Here is a 21528-nt window from a genome sequence, read left to right on the forward strand (position 1 = left end):
AAGGCAGAAGCTGCACTGCAGAGCAACTGAAGGACTGCATTGCTGGCCACTTGTATGGTACTGAAAACTTATTACGAACTGAGGTATATGCTGCAGCAGAGAAAATAGAAATCCTTTTAGGGTAGAGTATATTAACACTGTTCCTATTACATTTAGCATCTCAAAATGATAAAGTAGTACAACACAAAACATTTCCCACCCCTGACTAGAGTTTACACATTTGGTCAGAGATGCACACTATAACGTACCAAATTCCACCCTCCTTATTCAGATAGTGAATAGTAGTGATGGATTCAGATATTCAGGACAGCAGGATAATAAGTGTTTACAGGATCAAACACAAGTGAATTCCCATTACTAGGGAACTTAGAATATATTTTAAAAAAAACAAACTGGTGCACATCATGGAGCCATTTTGAGGTGTGCTCACAGTTATGCATTCTATTTAATAAAGCAGGATCCTGCATTCTTCACCAGTTTCTGAATGGATTTAGAGTGACTTCAATAAAATCAGGATCAGGCACTGACCTTACATCATCCTGTGCATGAATACATACTAAGATACAAGAACAGGTTGCAGATATTGGAGGTAATCCGAGTACTACTCCATAATAGACATTATGTCCACACTAGGAACAGAATTTGAATCTTAGTTTCTTGCTAAGCTGTGTCACCCATTCTATAGTACCACTAAAATATACAATTTGTTATATATAACTAGGGCCCTACCCTAGTGTACTGCTACCCTTACTTCTGCGCTGCTGCTTGCAGGGCACTGCCTTCAGAGCTGAGCACCTGGCCAACAGCCTCCGCTCTCCGGCTGCCCATCTCTGAAGGCAGAGCAGAAGTAACCGTGGCAATACTATGAACCCCTGCAACTCCCTTTTGGGTCAGGCTCCCAATTAGAGAAACATTGGTCTCCTGCATGAAATCTGTATAGTATAGGGGAAAAGCACACAAAAGACCAGATTTCATGGTCCATGATGTGTTTTTCATGGCTGTGAATTTGGTAAGGCCCGATATATAACAGAAGGACCAATAGTTCCAGCAATTGGGATACAAGAGAGAATACAACATTAGACACTACTGACCACAAATTAACCAGCTGAAGATGAGACTCAGAAAGTGATAACATTTTTCAGCCCCTAGTATATTGGAGACTCTGGTCTTAGAGGCACTGGCCTGGGCTCCATGGTTCTCAGATGCAAAAACCTGTCCCTCAGTAATATCACCATGGCAGTGTCTATTAGCTATTGTGATGGAACAGTCTTTCATCCATTCTGTGAGGAGATGGACACTTAAGTAGTGATTATAGCCTTTGGCCTTTGTTAGCCCCCTATCCAGACCCTTCATTTTCTCCAAGCTTTGGTCACTGGTTTGGTGAGTACCTAACTTCATAACTCCCTCTGAAATTGTCTTGTACACCTTTTAGTTTCTCCCAGGTGAGCTGAGGTCCTGCAGTGCTGCTGTCTCTGTCCAAAACGCAAACAAATAGTACCTTCACAGTGGCTGCTGATTAGCTGTCAACCCACTCAGAGGACACCCTCCATATGTTTGTTGAGTTTAATTCTAGATTTGTTATAGATGGATCAGCTATTTATAGGTCTAGTATGGATGAACCAGGAATTAGTTCACTGATCACCTGCCCAGAGCAGTTGGTCACCAGGAAAGCAGTTCAGAGCTCACCTCTCTGTGCTTCCAGCCACTATGGGCCATGGGTGGTGAACTCCATGCCCGTGGGCAGTAACACAAGGAGCTGACACAATTCAGCCTGAATCAAGGTTAGCATTAAGGTCAGCCAAAAGGTACCTAGCACAACCCAAGACATAATTGAGGAAGTTTTGTCTTTAGGCAGATGTGTATTGAGAGTCATTCTAGAGAAAATAATCAGCTAAACACAAGTTATTTCTCTAGCAAAGAAAACCCCAACATGTTATTTGTGCAAGGGGGCTTGTGAGCTAAAGTAAAATTGAAATCTAACCCGTCTGCCCCGCCCGTCCCTTGTTTGAGTATCCACCTGTCTTGAGCTTATTCTTCAGGAATGAGAATCTGAAAAGAATGATTTCCTAATATGCATAATTTCTAGATGGAAGTTATTACTGGGAACTCAATCTGTAATTTCATACAATAGAAAATAACTTATGAGCATAAGTATGTCTTTGGAGCAAGGAAAAGGGGGATAAATAATGAGACTGTCTCTTTGTTCTGTTTGTACAGCACCTAGTGTAATAATATAACGTAAAAAATAAAAATTAAATTATACAAAAGTATGCATTCTATAAAAAATAAGTAAATATAAGTGAACCCCAGTCACTGAAATGCTATTCAAAAGTGCCATCCAAATTCTGTTTTCTTTTAACAAATTATTAATTACAAATAATAAAACTACTTTAAATAGTGCAGTGGCCATTCAAAATCATAACAAAACCTCCAACCATTAAAATCCCATGAAAAATTCTATTTCATTTTAAGATAAAATAAATATTACTAAAAATATTAAAACTATATAATTGCTCTTCATTTTTTTAAATTTTATCATGGTTATATTTTTACAAGTTTTGGAAGTAGTTACACCATATAGAAAAGCATGTCTTTTAGATATTTTGATTAAATTATTTCTAGTTTAATAATTTTTAAACCAGATTGTCACACTGCCTGCAAAAATTAGCATAATTTATTATTTACAGACACATTTTCTGGCAAGAGCCCATTTCCTTCAGAATGGCTGTAAAGCCTTTTCAGAGGAGGAAAAAAAAAAGGCATATAGTGGTGGTAATTGTCACCATCTGAGCTTCTCTTTACATAATTTGTTTTACTACTAAAGGTTTCACTGGGCAGGACTGCACTGAGTTATACTGCCATAACTATGTTTTGTTATTAAACCAAGCATTCTCTTTACCATTTTTTTAAAAATATTTTTACAACTCCCTCCCAACTGTTCAATTTTCTTCATATTTTGTAGTGTTACTTTGTGCAAAAGCTTTTTTACCGCCTTAATTTTAAAAAAATTAAATTAAAAATTAACTGCCATTTTAGCCTAATTTTGTGGCAGTTCTAAACATACGTTTTTTGCTTTTTTTAAAAAAAATTTAGTACACATAGCTTGCAAAACTGTACTTACTAAATACAGTCCTTAGAGGAATAATCATTGTGAAACTGCTGCCTTGATCTGGGCTCTTTTTGCCTTGTGGGGCGGGGAACCTAGATACTATTTGTTGGAATCTTTAATATTTTAAAATTGATATGAGAAATTACCAAACTCTAATTTAACCATAATTTTTTAAAAAATCCATCAGCCAAATGATACCGTATGCTGGGGTGGCCAACCTGAGCCTGAGAGGGAGCCAGAATTTACCAATGTACATTGCCAAAGAGCCGCAGTAATATATGTCAGCAGCCCCCCATCAGCGCCCCCCCGCTCCCAGCGCCTCCTAGCCATCTACAGCCCCACCAATCAGCACCACCCCGCACCTCCCAATCAGCTGTTTTGTGGCAGTGGGGCGGGGCGGGGGGGAGTGAGGGCATGGCAGGCTGAGAGGAGGGGGTGGGAAGGCGTGGAGTGGGGGCAGGGCCTGTGGCAGAGCCAGGGGTTGAGCAGTGAGCACCCGCTTTGCACATTGGAAACTTGGTTCCTGTAGCTCCAGCCCTGGAGTCGGTGCCTACACAAGGAGCCACCTATTAACTTCTGAAGAGCCGCATGTAGCTCTGGAGCCACAGATTGGCCACCCCTGCTGTATGCAGTTGCTGTTCAATAGTTTTCCCATTGTACCTGGGCTCACATAGGCTTTAACACTGGTGTGTGGGCTGGAGAAGGGCTGTGTTAGCTCATTTTAAGACAGATTCTCTTCCTCTGCAAAAAGAAAAGGAGTACTTGTGGCACCTTAGAGACTAACAAATTTACTGGAACATAAGCTTTCGTGAGCTACAGCTCACTTCATCGGATAAGCTCACAAAGCTTATGCTCAAATAAATGTTAGTCTCTAAGGTGCCACAAGTACTCTTCTTTTTGTGAATACAGACTAACACGTCCGCTACTCTGAAATCTTCCTCTGCAGTCACTGCTATTGATCAGAGGCTTTTTTAGAAACTTCCCCTTATTTTGTTAGTTATTCTTTGAATCAGATATCCTTCCTACTTTATTCTTTCTGTCCTCATCATTTATTATTTTACAACAGCCCTGGAGTGGGGGTTCTCACAGCAGAGCAGGGTAAGGCTGGCTCTCAGAGTCAAGGATTAGAGTGACCTAGCATATCACGGGTCTGGAGAACACCAGAGGGGAACATCACAGTGAGCAATAGTTAAGCAGCGATGGATGCAAACAGTTCTAATTTACCAAGCTGTTAACCATCTTAAATAGTTCAGTTAGGCAAGGTGGTGGCGAAGAAAGACAGTCTTCAGCACAGCCATAAGAGATTTTAAAGATTCTAGTATCACTGCTAATCTGATTCAGCACAAGACTGTCGTCAGCACTCTGCCCATCTGCCTTCCCATGTCATCTGTCACAGACAATTTACATACTATGGTGACCTGTGAGAATAATGTCAGGTTCAGGGGGCCACTGAATAACTGGCAGAAGATAGTTTATGGAGTCCCATCAGGCCACTGGTATATCAGGCTGTCATCAAGACAGTATTGACTTCTACACAATCCCAGAGGACTTGTCCAGCTGTATGACACCAGAATCCATAAACCCACCACTGCATTGCAGCTCTCTCAAAGATAGTTTACAAGAGGCATCACACAGTACATGGCAACTGTACACAACCTCTCAGGGCATGCTGTGAATACTGTACCCAACTGAAGCTTCCAGGAGAATTCAGGTAGGCAGAGTATACTGGACGAAATTGTTACTTGTCAGTACCATGGGTTTTTTAAATGAACAGGGACTAAGCCTCATCTGAAAGGCAGTAATTCCAGCAGAAGTGGTCTCTTAGTACCATATTAAGTCATGTGTTCAATGACTTGAAAGAAGAATTCCATCAGATGAAATTAGCACCACTTCCTGCAAAAGCTTGTGTTTCCATGGAGGTCTCTCTGCAGGCTGACACTGGTATAAGTGTGTGAGATCAGACAAAATCACAGCCCAAGCCAGTATGGCTTAAATCAGGGGTTCTCAACGTTTTCCTAAGTGCCCTCCTCAACATGCTAGAACAACTCCAGGCCGGAGCCCGGGGGGAGGACTTGGGGCTCCAGGCCAGGGGTGGGAACCCTTGGGCATAGGCATAGTTTGACTTCTATTGTGGGGGAGGGGCAAGGGCCAGCAGGGCTTTGGCCAGCTATGCACAGCAGGGTCCAGGGAGGGAGTGCCACCTCCACCCCCGACTCACCTCAGCAGGCCACCTACCTGTTCGGGGCCATGTGCCTGTGGCTGCTCCCTGAGGGCTCTGCTGGGCCCAGAGCTGCCTGGGCAGCTCTCAGCAGCTGCATGAGCAGTCAAAGGAGGCTGGAAGCTGAGAAGCAGGCACAATCCCAGGTACTAAAGGCAGATGGGGGAATGCCATGGCTGCCTGCTCCCTGGTGGCACCACCTGTCAGAGGAGCAGCTGTTCCGCACTGCCTGGCTCCAGCTTCCCTCCTAGGAGCTGTGGACCTCTTAGGACCTGGCCAGAGGGCAGGAGCTGCAGGAGAGGAGGTGTGGGGGGGTGGAGCTGCCCCACAGACTGCCCTGCTCTGGGTAAGGCACTGCAGTTTGCGGGGGGCAACACTCTTGTGCCCACTTAACTCTGCCCATGGACTCAAAGTTTCTGCCCATGTCGGGGTTTCAGCCCTGGCTTCGGGGCAGGGGAGGGACGGGGAGCTCAGTGTTTCAGCCCTGCGCTGCTCTCAGCTTCTGTCCTGCAGGGGTGGGACAGGGTGCAGGCTGAAGCTCTGCACCACTGCCCACTTCAGCCTGACATGGGTGTGTGGGGACAGGGCGGCACTGTGTTTCAGCAACGGGGCCCCGTGGACCCCCGCTTGAGAACCGCTGGCTGAAAGGGAAGAAGGAGGATCCTGGGAACTACAGGCCAGTCAGCCTCACCTCAGTCCCTGGAAAAATCATGGAGCAGGTCCTCAAAGAATCAATCCTGAAGCACTTGCATGAGAGGAAAGTGATCAGGAACAGCCAGCATGGATTCACCAAGGGAAGGTCATGCCTGACTAATCTAATCGCCTTTTATGATGAGATTACTGGTTCTGTGGATGAAGGGAAAGCAGTGGATGTATTGTTTCTTGACTTTAGCAAAGCTTTTGACACGGTCTCCCACAGTATTCTTGTCAGCAAGTTAAGGAAGTATGGGCTGGAAGAATGCACTATAAGGTGGGTAGAAAGCTGGCTAGATTGTCGGGCTCAACGGGTAGTGATCAATGGCTCCATGTCTAGTTGGCAGCCGGTATCAAGTGGAGTGCCCCAAGGGTCAGTCCTGGGGCCGGTTTTGTTCAATATCTTCATAAATGATCTGGAGGATGGTGTGGATTGCACTCTCAGCAAATTTGCGGATGATACCAAACTGGGAGGAGTGGTAGATACGCTGGAGGGGAGGGATAGGATACAGAAGGACCTAGACAATTTGGAGGATTGGGCCAAAAGAAATCTGATGAGGTTCAATAAGGATAAGTGCAGGGTCCTGCACTTAGGACGGAAGAACCCAATGCACAGCTACAGACTAGGGACCGAATGGCTAGGCAGCAGTTCTGCGGAAAAGGACCTAGGGGTGACAGTGGACGAGAAGCTGGATATGAGTCAGCAGTGTGCCCTTGTTGTCAAGAAGGCCAATGGCATTTTGGGATGTATAAGTAGGGGCATAGCGAGCAGATCGAGGGACGTGATCGTTCCCCTCTATTCGACATTGGTGAGGCCTCATCTGGAGTACTATGTCCAGTTTTGGGCCCCACACTACAAGAAGGATGTGGATAAATTGGAGAGAGTCCAGCGAAGGGCAACAAAAATGATTGGGGTCTGGAACACATGAGTTATGAGGAGAGGCTGAGGGAGCTGGGATTGTTTAGCCTGCAGAAGAGAAGAATGAGGGGGGATTTGATAGCTGCTTTCAACTACCTGAAAGGGGGTTCCAAAGAGGATGGCTCTAGACTGTTCTCAATGGTAGCAGATGACAGAACGAGGAGTAATGGTCTCAAGCTGCAGTGGGGGAGGTTTAGATTGGATATTAGGAAAAACTTTTTCACTAAGAGGGTGGTGAAACACTGGAATGCGTTACCTAGGGAGGTGGTAGAATCTCCTTCCTTAGAGGTTTTTAAGGTCAGGCTTGACAAAGCCCTGGCTGGGATGATTTAACTGGGAATTGGTCCTGCTTCGAGCAGGGGGTTGGACTAGATGACCTTCTGGGGTCCCTTCCAACCCTTATATTCTATGATTCTATGAAAGAATTCAGATGAAGACTGAAATGTAGCAGAGATACATAAGTCAAAGTGTAAACTGCACTCTGAAATAAATACAATCTTTTTAAAATGTTCTCCTCTTCAGTTCAGTACTACCAATTGCCCAGCCCAAAATATAACATCTTTCCACTCTTTTGATAAGTGAGATCTTCTCTTAAGAGGCATTCTTGCTCTAGGGCAGGGGTTCTCAACTGGGGGTTGGGGCCCCTCATGGAGCCCCTAGGTTATTACATGGGGGGGTCGCGAGCTGTCAGCCTCCACCCCAAACTCCGCTTTGCTTCCAGCATTTATAATGGTGTTAAATATATAAAAAAGTGTTTTTAATGTATAAGGGGGGGGGGTCACACTCAGAAGCTTGCTGTGTGAAAGGGGTCATCAGTACAGAAGTCTGAGAAGCCCTGCTCTAGGTGGCTAGCTGTTTGACTTTCAACCTTTGATAGGCCAAGAAATATCTCAGATGTTTTCTCCCAACCGCTAACAAATATTTTGTTTGTATATTATTATACAAGCAACTCCTCAATCCAATAATTCAGACTGATTTATAGGTAGCATCAACCTTATTTACACAGAATTGTTTAATAATCGTTCAAATAAAACATAAAAATGGTAAAAACCACTTTGTTTTCCACATTCGTCAAAAGATTAAAATTTAAGATATTTTATGAATACATTTGTTATCCATAAACAAAATATGTTACATATTAACCCTCAATTATATGTAAATGGAATATATCCAAATCAATTTGTATATTAAAATTAATATTGCACCCAATTTAGAAGACTGATACTTGTATTGTTGACCATTCCCACATCTCTCAATGAGAGAAACTGAAATGATACACTTCCTTTTCTTTAAAATTAACTATACTGCTCCCATCCCATATTAAAAGAAAAACTGTAAACTTTCTTGCATTTGCTCCATTAAAATTATGAAATGTACATTTCTTTGCCTAGATCTAAAAGATTAACTGTACACATTGTGTTTATGCCCTATTAAAAAACATTGGAACAGTTATTAATGCCGGTGTAAGTCAGTATTCTATATAAAAAAAAGGTGAAACATTTATACATCCTAAAGTTAAGGAAACTATGTGAGAGTCTGTGTGTGTGTCTATGCATGTAATATGTACCAAAAAAAAAGGAGAGACGTTCTCCTCCCTTCCCTCCCCAGTTAGAGGACACTGTTCAATAATTACCAACTGAAGTATGTTCAACTTAAAAGTGGCCTATTCTTCCTTATCTATTCTTATAAATTGTTGCATTATGAAACTCAACTGAAATGAACAAATCAAATCTGCCAATTCAAAAGGCAGTTTTCCAATAACCAAATAACATCATAAAATACTATACAAGTAGGTAGACACAAAAATATTTCAGAGAAAGTGTTTCAAAAAATCCTGAGGTCTTCACTGTTTTCCAGAACACTCTCCTCCTGAGACACAGAGAAGTTATTGAAAGAATAACCCAAGTCAGTGATAGAACCGTTAAGAGAAAAAAAAGACTGTGAACCATTTAGTAAACAGGAATGGACTGTAACCACACCTACAACTGTGATTGTATTTTCACTAAAATGTGTTAATCTGTTCCAAGTAAGTGAGTGACTACAACATACCACCATGGAGCCTAGTTTAGCTGTATGAAAGGTCAGATTGCATGGCTTCCCTAAAGGAAGAAAAATATTAGTTATCTAATTCACCTTTACCATTGTATAAATAGAATTGTTTAACAAAGTGGCACATACAGTTTGATTGCTTCTCAGCTGTTCATCTTTAAAGTAAGGTAAGAAATGTGTGCTGCAATTTTATTTCATGATTATAATTAAAAAAAAAGGATAAAATTTAGCATTTCCAAGCATCACTTAAAAAATTAAAACTCTGGGTTTTTAGACCCTAGAATTTTATATATCCTTCAGTTTCACATTATACTTGCACAAGGATTAGGATTTACTTAAAACAAAACAACACATACTTCTTGGTTTTTTCTGTTTTTCAATAGTCCCAAACCAAGCAGTTTTGTAAGAAAATTTTGAAGTCTTCATAATCTCATGTCATCTCATTTTTTAAAAAAATCTTGAGTCTTCCATAAAAAATAAACATTCTTTGTGCAATCATTTGCTAAAAAGCCTGTCTTCTAGAACTTAAATCTTAGACAATCATCAGCTGGTTTCACCAACTTGTCTATCTTCGGCCACCTTGTGGTGTAGCACCGCATCTAAAGGTGCTCGTTTTTTACGTATGCTACGTCCAGAAGCAATAAGATCAGCATATCCCCGTTGATGTGAGAAAGCATAAGCAGAACGACGGCTTGATATCCCTCGACGAAAAGTGCTCTGCCTTCGCTTCCACTGTTCTTCAGTCTTGTATTTCTTACGGTTCTTCTGAATCTTTATGAAAGGAAAGGGTGTAACCGGTTAATTTAGAGGGAAAACAGATGCTCATTTGTACTTAATGTCTTGGGAACAATGTGATGGTAACTTTAAAAAGTGTTACAAGTTTTATAAAAAAGAGTTTCTTGTTAAAATTTACCTGAATTAAAACCAGAAGCATATGTTCAAAAAAAATTGATTTTTAAATTATTTTATTTTGCATTTTTATTAACTTCTTAAGGTATTCCAAGCTAGAGTGGGCATGTTGTGTAGTAAACAAAATGAAAAATTTGACTTTTGTATCTAAGCTTATTTTCTTGTTTACAGATGGCAATAACTTTAAAAATAAAATCTAAAAGACAATAGGATTTTAATAATCACAACTCTGATCCCACAAGCGGCTTTCTTGCCAGTTCTAGGTAAAAACAAACAAACACACAAACCCAAAAGGAAACCACTGCTGCCTCTTGCCACAAACTTATAGTGGTAAATACAAATAAATCTATAATATAGTCTGAAGCCAAAAATGGCAGGTTTTTTTTATCCAAAGTGAGCCTGGGAGGGTTTACATTAGCCACTGCTATGTGTTCAGATTGCAAACTGAAGTATAGGGAAGATAAATATATGAAAGCCTGTTTTAACAGTTGTGGCCAGACATGTGTCTTGCCAAGGCAGAATGTCAGGCAACCGGTATTCAGATAAGGATTATTGAGAAAGTTTTGGACCTATGGATGGACTCAGCACTAAAATACTTAAGATCACGATTAAATAAAAGCATATATAAACAATTCTGCAGACAATCCAATATTAAGAATGAAGATTCTCAAACACCCCACCCCCTCACGCACACAACACACGTGTGCATCCCATCACTCCCACCCAGCCCAATTACCAGAACATATTTAGTTTACTTGGAAACTGCCTGCACCTCATTCTGCTGGCTCTTGATGTGATGGGGGTGACAGAATAGGCTTCCTTAGATCAGGTATGGATATCATCACTTTAGCGTGAGGACAGATACAAAGAGTCATGCTTTAAGCAGCAACTAGAAAGCTCCCTGACCAAGAAGTTCCCACGTTTATTAAGCTCCCCACTGCAACACATCCTGATCCTCTCTGGTAACTGTTGAGGACCGGGAATTCTATAGCTACGTCACATCCTCTTTTCTTTCTAATAAAAGTTTAAAACTTAATTTATCAACCAATATATATACCGGGGTGGCCATACTTACTGACCCTCTGAGCCACATATGACAATCTTCAGAAGTCCGAGAGCCATGGCTTGCCAGTCAGAGTGGGGCTTCTGCCTTGAAGCAGGGTGGTGGGGCTAGAGGCTTTTCTGCCCTTTGGGGAGGTGGGTCTGAGGGCTTCAGCCCCACGGGACGTGCATGCTGGGGATTCAGCCCCTCTCCTGCTGAAGCCCCGATCCCTGGCAGGTGCGCTCTACAGGGCTGAAGTCCCAACACCCCCATCTCTGCTGGGCAGAAGCCCCTAGCCCCACCACCGGGCAGAAGCCCCAAGCTCCCTCCCAGTCTGGTAGGTGGCGAATGGAGGGGGGGCTGTATGGGGTATTCCATGAGCCACACTTTAATTGTAAAAGAGCCGCATGCTGCTCGTGAGCCGCGGTTTGGCCACCTCTGGCATATATACACACAATTAAAAATAAACTTCAAATTCCTTAAAACTATTTGCACTAGTATGTCCCCTTATGAATTGCATCCACATAGTTCTGAGCAGTATTTGAGGGGGTCTTTGAGGGGGTCTGACCAGTCTTCCAGACAGTGTTCTCATTTCTGTTGAGTTTCCCTGTGGAGGGGTTCACTTCCTGACAGAGAACCTGCAGGTCCCAGATCCTCTCAGTATTGTGTTGGGAAATACTGAAAATGAACCCGATACCCCTGGAGAAGTCCTTTTGGAGTTGCCATTAGGTAACATCTGGGAGTTTCTGCCAAGTTCAGAGTAGTTCTGAAATTCTGGGAGCCTTTGAGCCATACTTTGTTCCCCCGTCTCAGTTCAGATAGTTGATCCTGCCTGACTAAATTAGCCTTCAGCACTGGTTCTCCACTTGTAAGGTAACTCCCTTCTCTTCATGTGCCAATATATATTTATGCTTGTATCTGTAATTTTCAGTCCATGCATCTGAAGTGGGTTTTTTACCCACAAAAGCTTATGCCCAAATAAATCTGTTATTCTTTAAGGTGCCACCAGTCTCCTCATTGTTTTTGTGAATACAGACTAACCCAGCTACCCCCCTCTGATACTGAAGTATTGTTGCTGCCAAATTTGTATTTCAGCACCCATTTTCTAAATTCCTTCAGATGTGTCCACTTCAGTTTAAGCTGTACCGGAGCCACAGGTAGATATCTTCCCATTAGACAGTCTACTGGAAACAGTCCAGATGCGAGGGGTGCTGACTGATATGCCTGTGGTGCTTTATATGTGTCCACTGATTTTTGCAGAAGTCTTTTTAAAATCTGAAATGCTCTCTCCACCTCCCCGTTGCTCAGGGTGTAATGTGGACTACTATTACAATGTTCAAAATCCAAATCCTGTGCAAATGCGAGGAATGTTTCAGAAGTAAACTGAGGCCAATTATCAGCTATGAGGACTTCATGAACTCTATGTCTTGCAAATATGGACTTCAGTTTCTGTATGACCTGTGCTGAGGAAGTCTGTGTAAGTACAATCAAGTCAATATATCTGGAGAAGTAACAGACTACAATAACGTACATATGACCTTTCCAGAAAAAAAAAAAAAAAAGTCTGTTGCTACCTGCTGCAGAGGTCTGTCAGGTAACTTTGTAGACAGTAATGTTTCCAGTGATTGTTCTTCCTTGTTACAAACTTTGCAACCCTCTGCTGAGGTCTGAATTTTCCTACTCAGACTGGGCCAGCATATGGACTGTTGTGCTCATCCCCCGCACTTGCTTTTTGCCATTGATGCATTCCAGTTTCTCTCTTAGGTGTAGTCTTTATATTGCTGGCAACCCAACTGTGGGAGTTGTCAATCCTTGTATTACATATATTATTTGTGGAAGACTTTTCTGTTCTTTCTCCAGGTTCCCAAGGAACTGGCCACAAACATCCAATGTATTGTTACTAGCTCCATGTAGAATCTTATTTGATCTTTGCAGATCTCCATTCCAGGATTGCTTATGATTTTTATTTATTTATTGAATTGCAGTGACTGCTGCTCCAGTACCAGTTTTAAATTAAAGGTTTCATCTATTTTGATTCATGCTTGTGTACTAAGGAGTTCTCTATTCTATTGAGAATATAGCCCCTAAAAGTAAGGGCTTGTCTGATAACACTCCCTCTTGGATTGTGTCCACTGCTCCCGGTGATTTGCATGCTATTGCAGGAAGTCCCATATTCTGGCATCTCCTACATTGTCTCTTTGGCTGGACATTGTTGACAGCTGTGGCATGGTGTCTTGCCGCATCTTCCACAGCTTTTCCAAATTTCCCTCCTATTAAGGTTCTTTGGTCTCCCACTCTCTAGTTGTGCCCTGTTCTTATTTTCTAATTTATGTCTTTCCTCTTTACTGTATCAGTATTGTCTGATGCAGTCTCCCATATGCTGCTAGCATATAAATTATATGGCTGTTTCTTTATGGTTTGTTGTATTCTCACTTTTGCTAGTGTGACATTTGGGTCTACTGAAGCTGTGCTGATAAATTGAAGTATTTTATGCCAACAACTATCCTGTCTCTTATTAGTTATTCTTTTAATGCTTTGTATTTGCAATGTTCAGCATGCCTATGAAATACAATAATAAAAATCACAGCTGTTTCTCTTTGCTCCTGGAACCTCCTATTAAATTTGGCCCTTTCATATGTAATATTCTGTCTGTCTATGAAATGGCCGTCAAAAGCATCTTTCACTTTTGTGTAGTCTCTCTTTTCCTCATCAGTGAGGGGATGAGGTACATGGATGTCTTCAAAAGCATCACCCACTGCAAATATCAAAGCATGTACCAGGTATTTTTGTGCTTTATCTGTTAAACCCGAAGCCATCTAGAATTGCTCAACTCTCTGGCTTGAGCAGAGCCAGCTGAGATGCCAAAATCAAGCCTCTCAAACAGAGCCATTTGCACTATGGACTCCACTGCTGTGACAGGGCTTTATCTCCTTCTTGGTGCAGACTTTCTTGGCGCAGGTCTGTTGTCTGATCTTCCACTTTCCCTACTGACTCACCACACTGTCAGTCTGCGGGGGGGTTGGGGGGAGGTGTCTCTTTTCTTTCTTTTTACTCTTTCACTAGTAACAAGGATTCAGTCACTTCTGACACTGTATAGTGTGAGGTCAGACACAAAGAGCCATTCTTTAAGCAGCAACTAGAGAACTCCCTGACCAAGAACTTCTCACATATATTAAGCTCCCTGCTGCTCTATGGTAAATGTGAAGGGCCCGGACCTTTCTAACCATCAGTCACTCCCCACCATTGAGAGATATGGAGAAAAGGGGCAAACTGTTTGGGAGGGAAGATGATCTTCACTCTTCTACGCCACAGAACAAAGAGTGGAGGAAAGAGAGAATAAAAAGTTAAAGAAGGGAAAAGAGAGAAATGTCAGCAGGTGAGTTAGAGGTGGCAGAAGGAGATACACGTGGGCCAGCATGTACGGAAGAAAACAGCAGATCAGACAAAGAGGCAGAAGCAGACTGGGAGAAGGCTCAGTGGGAGAGTATTGAGAAGACCATCTCAAAGCACTGACACTCCCTGCTCCATTGGGGTGGCAAAGCAACAGACCACCAGTCTCTAGCAAGGTTCCCAAACTGCCAGTTTGGTTAGGCCTTCAGAGAAACCCTAAATTGCCATTTTAGGGTGTATCAGGCTCTTGAGGAAGCCAGATGCACAGTCCTAATGACATTCTCCTTATAGAACATAAGAACGGCCATACTGGGTCAGATCAAAGGTCCATCCAGCCCAGTATCCTGTCTTCCGACAGTGGCAATGTCAGGTGCCCCAGAGGCAAAGAACAGAACAGATAATCATCAAGTCGCCCATTCCCAGCTCTTGGCAAAAGGCTACTACCAGTTATCTTATTTTCTGAACATTAAGAATATTATTGACTTATATAACTAAATACAGTTCAAATTAACCAAATTTTTCTACTTACTTTATCACTTGCTGAAGGCCAAATTGTCATTGACAAAAATCGCACTGCAACAACAGGAAGCAAACAAACTGCAACTGACAAAAGTATTGTCAACCAGAGATATGGCTGTCTTAAAGCATTTGGAGCAGTCCCTGAGAGAAATAAGAGTGAAAGTTAGTCTGTATCTGTTTTCAATTAAATTTATATAGCACAACAAATTACATTCATGTTTCCTGTCCTGAAATGTATAATTGAAGTATATTCCAAGTGTGTTTGAATACAACTGTATCGAAATCTAAAATAAGCCACTAGTAAGAAAAAGTTTGAGGTAAGGAGAGAGCCAGAAGCGTGCCACAAATTTACAACAACATTTTTATTTCCTTTTCACTGTATTAACTTATAAAACTCTTTAAGGGATAAGTTAGGGTGAGAACAAGTATTTGGCTGGCATATGTGGTTTTTTGATTGCTTTTAATGGGCAAAAACTGATTAAGAGAAACCTCTAGGATCACTGTAATATATATATATATATATATATATATATATATATACACACACACACACACACACACACACACACACACACACACACACACACACTCATACACACACACACAGAGTGTAGAATGTAAGTGCTAATTTAATATGGAAGCACTGTAGCACTTAAATCGTAACATTTAATTTAAGCAACCGGGTAGAACAAATGCTAAAATCTGAAGTACTATTAAAAAGCAGAGGCCGAAGAGCATAAATATGTTGTACAGGACGCAACTCAGGATTTTTCTCAGATGGATTTTGATATTGAACTGAAAGTAATTTGGTTTCATACGTGACTACATCTCTGTGCAGTATGCAGCAGGAAATTTGTTATGCATAAATGTGATATGGTTTCAAGTAAGTTTAGGCACCTGACTTTGGGAAGATGAGTCTAAAGCTCATTGCACATCCACTCACTTACCCAGATCACAAATTAAAAAGGCTGGGAGGGTGAAGGACAATGGGCAAAAAAAAAGATAATCTCAAGCATGTTCAGTCGACATATAAGGCCCTTAAATATTACCAACCCAAACCATTTACAAATTTGGAGCCAGGCCCCCCAAAATCATCAGACCTTTTTATAAACAACAAGTTTGGAGTTCTTTTTATTTGCCTTCTAGTTTTCGATCCTTTAGGGTGCAGTCGGGTTATATTTTCAAGCTTTTTCACAGCCAAGTAAGATTAGAAAAATTTGCTTGAGAATAATACTTTCTTTTTTAAATTATAGCTAAAGTTATAGGAAACATCAAAGGTCATGAGATGTGATACAATTGCGTGAGTAGGCAAATTAGCATTCACCTTTGAGCCTTACTCCCACAGATGTGCAGAAGTAACTTGGCAGCCTTCAACATAGGATTACAGGTTTCCCTTTACTCTGCGCTGATCACTTTTTACTTTGCTCCTTTGTACACAACACCCTACACTGCACAACACAGGTACTAAGATTTATCTGCTCTTTATTTTTTGAGATAAAATAATTAAGGAGGAATGATTCCACTGACTACATAATTTGGAACTACAAATACCTCTAGAGTTAGCTACTTCAACAAAACAATTTTTATTAAGACACACACGTTGACCCCATAAACTAGGCAATGTTTTTCTAAAGTGAGTTAACATTCACCTCTACTTACTCATGCTGGGCATCAAATGATATCTGATAAGCTGACATTTTGGTACTGTGTTTACTCTAGTTACATAACCATTTGAGGTAGAACACATGAATAGTGAAACAAAACAAAACACTGACCTGTAAACTGAAAGTTAGATGGGAAGAGAACATGTATTCCAGCACTGTGAAGGTCAAACATGATACCAAAGTAAAGTGCAATACTCCCAAATATTGAGAAAGCGTTAACGAAAGTCCAGTAAGAGGTATCCAAACCCATCTGAAAGTAAATCAGATAACTCACAATGAATTTATGATGTAGAAGTCAGAAGCATGTATTTGAATATTCTGAAAACTATCTCTTCTGCAGACACTTGGGTCACACTATTCATTATATAGTTCTAATACAATATAGAATATTCTGTGAATATACCAAAGGGGAAGATGATAGTAACCAGGCAAAAGTATATCAATATGCAAAAAGATTTAAAGTGAATGATAATTAAGTGTTTATTCTCACAAAGATGCACTTTCAGAGCAGCAGGGGAGATCATGAAGATAAATGTACTTGCCTGAAAATTGACTGTAACTATGAGAGAAGAGGCTGCAGTGACAGCAAACGATTGGTAGTCTGAAGGTGCCTCTCCATCTTGCCCCATGGTTTGAAGATATGCTCCGTACGGTATGAAGAAAATAATCAGTGATGTTATAATTCCATGTATTAAGCTTACAAAGAATTTCTTGTAGTTAAAAAGCAAGTCTTTCTGTCCAGATATATACAAACCAGGGAACCGAAGACTAAGTTTGTCACTCACATCCTTAATAAAAGGAAAGTTACTGCAGTTAGAAATAAATCGGAGCCATAGAATGTGAAGCACAGTATACATCTTCCCCCATCAACATGTATCTTTAGGGTGGGAGGAGAGAGGCGCTAAGCAAGACAAGCCAACAGATTGCCTCTGTATTAACCCAAAAGTGATAAAAATCAGAAGCTTAAAAAATACATAACAACTTGAATTCATATTTGCATATATGAATGCAAGCTATATTTTTAAAGAGTTAGAAAATGGACAGGGAGACTCTAGAACAGCAGTGTGTTGATACAGAAATGAAAGGAATAACATGCTACCATGACCTAGACTTTGTATTTATTCAATATGAATATCTAAGAATGGTACGTTTTTCCTTCATCACTCAAACGACGTACCATTTCTCTATCTTCCATTCACACCTATTTCTAAATATTTCCATAATAGCGTCAACAATGCCCAGCGTAATGGGAAGAGTCTATTATAATATATACATGCAAAAAGGTAGTGCGAGCATTTTTGTGGGAAATGCAACTCAATTTCCTGGCCTTTTTCTTTTTTAAATCTCTAACGCATACATACTGCATGAATTTATTGAAATTTCTTTTCTTCTAAACCTCCCCCCCCACCATAAAAATGCATTGCATTCTATGCATGCAAAATCTATAGGCAAGCCCAATTTGGAAAATCAAGTAAATCCAAAATAAAATCTAAGACCCATTCAGATTAAAAATAAAATATTGAAGTTTTCAGCATAATTTTTTTTTGCCAAATTTATTCCCATTGAAAATGTTTTTAAAAATAGAAATACCTTCTGACACTATAATCGAAGATAAATAATGCAAGTATACTTCATAATCAACCCCATTATTGCCATTCGACAGTACTATACATACATATTGGCCCTGATTCAGCAAAGCACTTAAATATATGGTTAACTTTAACCATGTACTTCAGTTCTGTTGAAGTCAGTTGGACTTATGTGCTGAAGTGCTTTGCTGAATCAGGCCATTGTGAAGAAAGCTATCACCATCCAATTCCAATCTACACTTATGGGATTAATGGGAACTGCCCTCTAGCGAGTGCCTGAACAAAAAGTCACAGCAATTGTTATGCTCTGGTATTTCTAGTTATTAATGAAAAGAAGCCTACAACATTTTCTATTAGCTTCATGGAGAAAAGCTGTCTGCTAAGACCTACAAACATTTGAGCAGATCAATTCAACACTTAACGTATGTGAAGCTGAGCAGCTTTGTCTACTCTAGCAGGTCACGCCTTATTGTCCTCTAATAAATAGGATATCTAGCAACCTAAAAATGGCACAGATTAGAAGTAAAAGTCACTTCAGTTATGTTTACTCTGATCTTTTTCTTTAACAATTGCTTCTAAAATTCATTTGGATAATTTTTCTTAATAGCATAGTAGTATACCTGGTCAAGCAAGCCAACCAGAAGAACTGGAAGACTGGAATATAACACATTGTAAAGCGTGATAAACCAATCTTCATAAGCTGTCTGCAATAGAAAATAAATATAAATTTATTAATTAGATATTACTTTATATTTAGTTACATCATTTTCATTTAAAAAGTTAATTCAGAAGCAATCTAATCTAAACAAGAATATTAAGAAAACTGATTGACTCACCAGGTTTTGTGGGTTTAAAGTTAATGTGCATTAACCCACCAGGTCTTGAAATAGTTCTTTGAGCATGTGTGTTAAAATGCACAACCTTTTTACTAAAGCAGCATACTATATCGGGGAGGGATAGCTCAGGGGTTTGAGCATTGGCCTGCTAAACCTAGGGTTGTGAGTTCAATCCTCAAGGGGGCCATTTAGGGATCTGGGGCAAAAAAATAAAATGAAAAAAATTGGGGATTGGTCCTGCTTTGAGCAGGGGTTGGACTAGATGACCTCCTGAGGTCCCTTCCAACCCTGATATCCTATACAGGTGACCATTAAAAGGACAGAATTTGTTCCCTAGCTATGTACATTCAACTTCCACTTAACTCAAAGTAGAAACTTCCAACAGTTGCAGAAGTTTTTGACCGTAAGTGTGCTATACTAGCAGTGATCAAATTAAGAACTGATACCTCACAGATGTAATTAAAGCTGGTGGAAACTCTGTTTCAATTCTGTAGGAAATTCTGACATTTGTAAATTTTTGTTATTGTTGTTCTGAATCAGAACAAAGAGTACAAGTTTAGAAATTCCTTGTGAAAAGAAGTCTCTGAACAAGTTTCATTTGGGGCCAGTCAAAACATTTGGTTTCAAGTTCAGCCTTACATTTAATATAAAATTGGGGGGCGGGGGAAATCAGAACAAAGTGTTTGGATGGGGTCAAAACGTTTTGCCCTTTGTTTTGATTTTAAAAAACAACACCTTTTGTCAACATAGACACATTCCCACTAATATTTTCTGTGGAAAAATGTTAGTGAGAAAATTTTTGACCAGCTCCAGATAAAAACCTCAAAAAAATTTTATTAGTTTTTTTTTTTTTACAGAGTTTATTTCTATTCCTCAGAACATCTGAATGAAAATGGAGAGGTTACTTACCCTGTACAGTAACTTGAGTTCTTCAAGATGTTTTGTCCCTATGGGAGCCCTACCATATGACATGTACACACCCGTACACTCTTGATAGGAGATTTTAGTCAGCAGTTTCCACAGGTCCATGCCAGCACACTATACTTCCTTGGGCTCTGGTGCAAGGGCATAGAGAGAGAGAGAGCAGTCCTGCTGTTGCTCCAATTCCTTCTCAACTACGAAGCCCAGAAGACTCTGCAGCAGAGCACCCATAGAGACAAAACATCTCAAAGAACTCAAGTTACTGAACAGATAAGTAACCTCTCCTTTGAATTATTGTCCATATAGGTGCTCCATTGTTGGAGACTCACAAGCAGTAACTCAGTGTGGAGGCAGGTGCTGAGAAGGTGGATCCAACACAGTTCTGAGGACAGTGTCACCAAAGACTGAATCTGCTCTGAAAGCAGGTAGGATAGCAAATGCCTGGGGAACCTATGAATGGAGGACCAGGTTGCTGCCCTGCAAATATCCACAAGGAGTAGGTCCTTAAGAAGGGCTATCCAGTGGATTGGGCAGTCACGCTAAGTCAGAGATGCACTCCAGCAGCAGCTTCATAACAAGCTAGAATGCATCCAGAAACCATTTTGATAGTCTCTGATTAGAAATCGACTGCCTTTTATTCCCTTGGCAAAGGAAGTAAAGAGCCGCTGGAGGCAGGACGGGGGGAAGCCCTGAGAGATCTTATTCTGCCAAGTTATAAGTCAAGGGTCCTTCTTACTTGCAGGGTATCCTTTGAAGAATGAGACCTGGGTAAAATACTAGTAGAACATAAGAACGGCCACATTCAATCAGACCAACGGTTCAGCTAGCCCAGTATCCTGTCTTCTGACAGTGGCTGGTGCCAGCTGCTTCAGAGAGAACAAACAGAACAGGGCAATTTATCAAGTGATCCATTCCCTGTCATCCAATCCCAGCTTCTAGCAATCAGTGGTTTAGGGACACCTGGAGCATGGGGTTGCCTTCCTTTATTATCTTGGCTAATAGCCATTGTAGTAAGTGAATGTCCTGATTGACACAGAATTCTGAAGAGACCTTAGACAGGAAACAGGAATGAGAGTGTAAAGTCACCTTGTCACAATAAAAGATAGTGCCCTGAATGACCCTACCTCCCCACCCTTTTTGATGAGGTTATGGCTAGGAACAAAGTTTTGAAGACAGGTAAAGGCCTGAAAAGCGACACAAGGATTCAAACAGTGGGGTTTTTAAGGCACTGAGAACCAGATGAAGATCTGAGGGGGTTGGTTGGTCCTTGATGTGAGAAGACAGATTGGAAAAAGTCCTTAAAAAACCTAGCTATGGGAGGGCTAGAAAAGGCCAAAATAAACCTTTCGCAGCTAGGTGAAGCCTAATGGAGATCAGTGACAACCCATGTGTTTTTAAATCCACAGGTAATCAAGAATGTCTATAAGGAGAGATTCAGAAGCAAATATAAAAATCGATGGGCACTCCAGACTTGGAAGCACCTCCACTTCTGCAGATAGGTTTTCTTTGTGGCTGGTTTCCTGCTCTTCAGGAGTTCACAGTGAACTTCAGGAAAGGAGACCAATTTTATTACCAAGAACCATCAAGGAGTTAGGCCTTAAGGTGCAGGGATGAGAGACTTGGGTGGGTTATGGTGCCGGAGTCCTGTGTGAGGAGTTCCATTGAGAAAG

At 40.9% G+C, this 21528-nt stretch overlaps 1 protein-coding gene across 1 annotated transcript in view; it reads right to left on the reverse strand.

Moving 5' to 3' along the window:
- Window positions 1-7944: 7944 nt before the first annotated feature.
- The window catches only part of ATP8B1 (ATPase phospholipid transporting 8B1), a 101199-nt gene continuing 87615 nt past the window's right edge, over window positions 7945-21528 (reverse strand). The window contains exons 24-28 of the mRNA XM_075128396.1: window positions 18722-18805; window positions 17055-17300; window positions 16624-16762; window positions 14859-14989; window positions 7945-9759 (exon numbers count right to left, since the gene is read on the reverse strand). Of these exons, the coding sequence (XP_074984497.1) occupies window positions 9532-9759; window positions 14859-14989; window positions 16624-16762; window positions 17055-17300; window positions 18722-18805 (828 nt within the window). The 3' untranslated portion in view covers window positions 7945-9531. The remainder of the gene's footprint in view (window positions 9760-14858; window positions 14990-16623; window positions 16763-17054; window positions 17301-18721; window positions 18806-21528) is intronic.

The sequence above is a fragment of the Caretta caretta genome, chromosome 5, assembly GCF_965140235.1.
Source record: "Caretta caretta isolate rCarCar2 chromosome 5, rCarCar1.hap1, whole genome shotgun sequence".
Classification (NCBI taxonomy): domain Eukaryota; kingdom Metazoa; phylum Chordata; order Testudines; family Cheloniidae; genus Caretta; species Caretta caretta.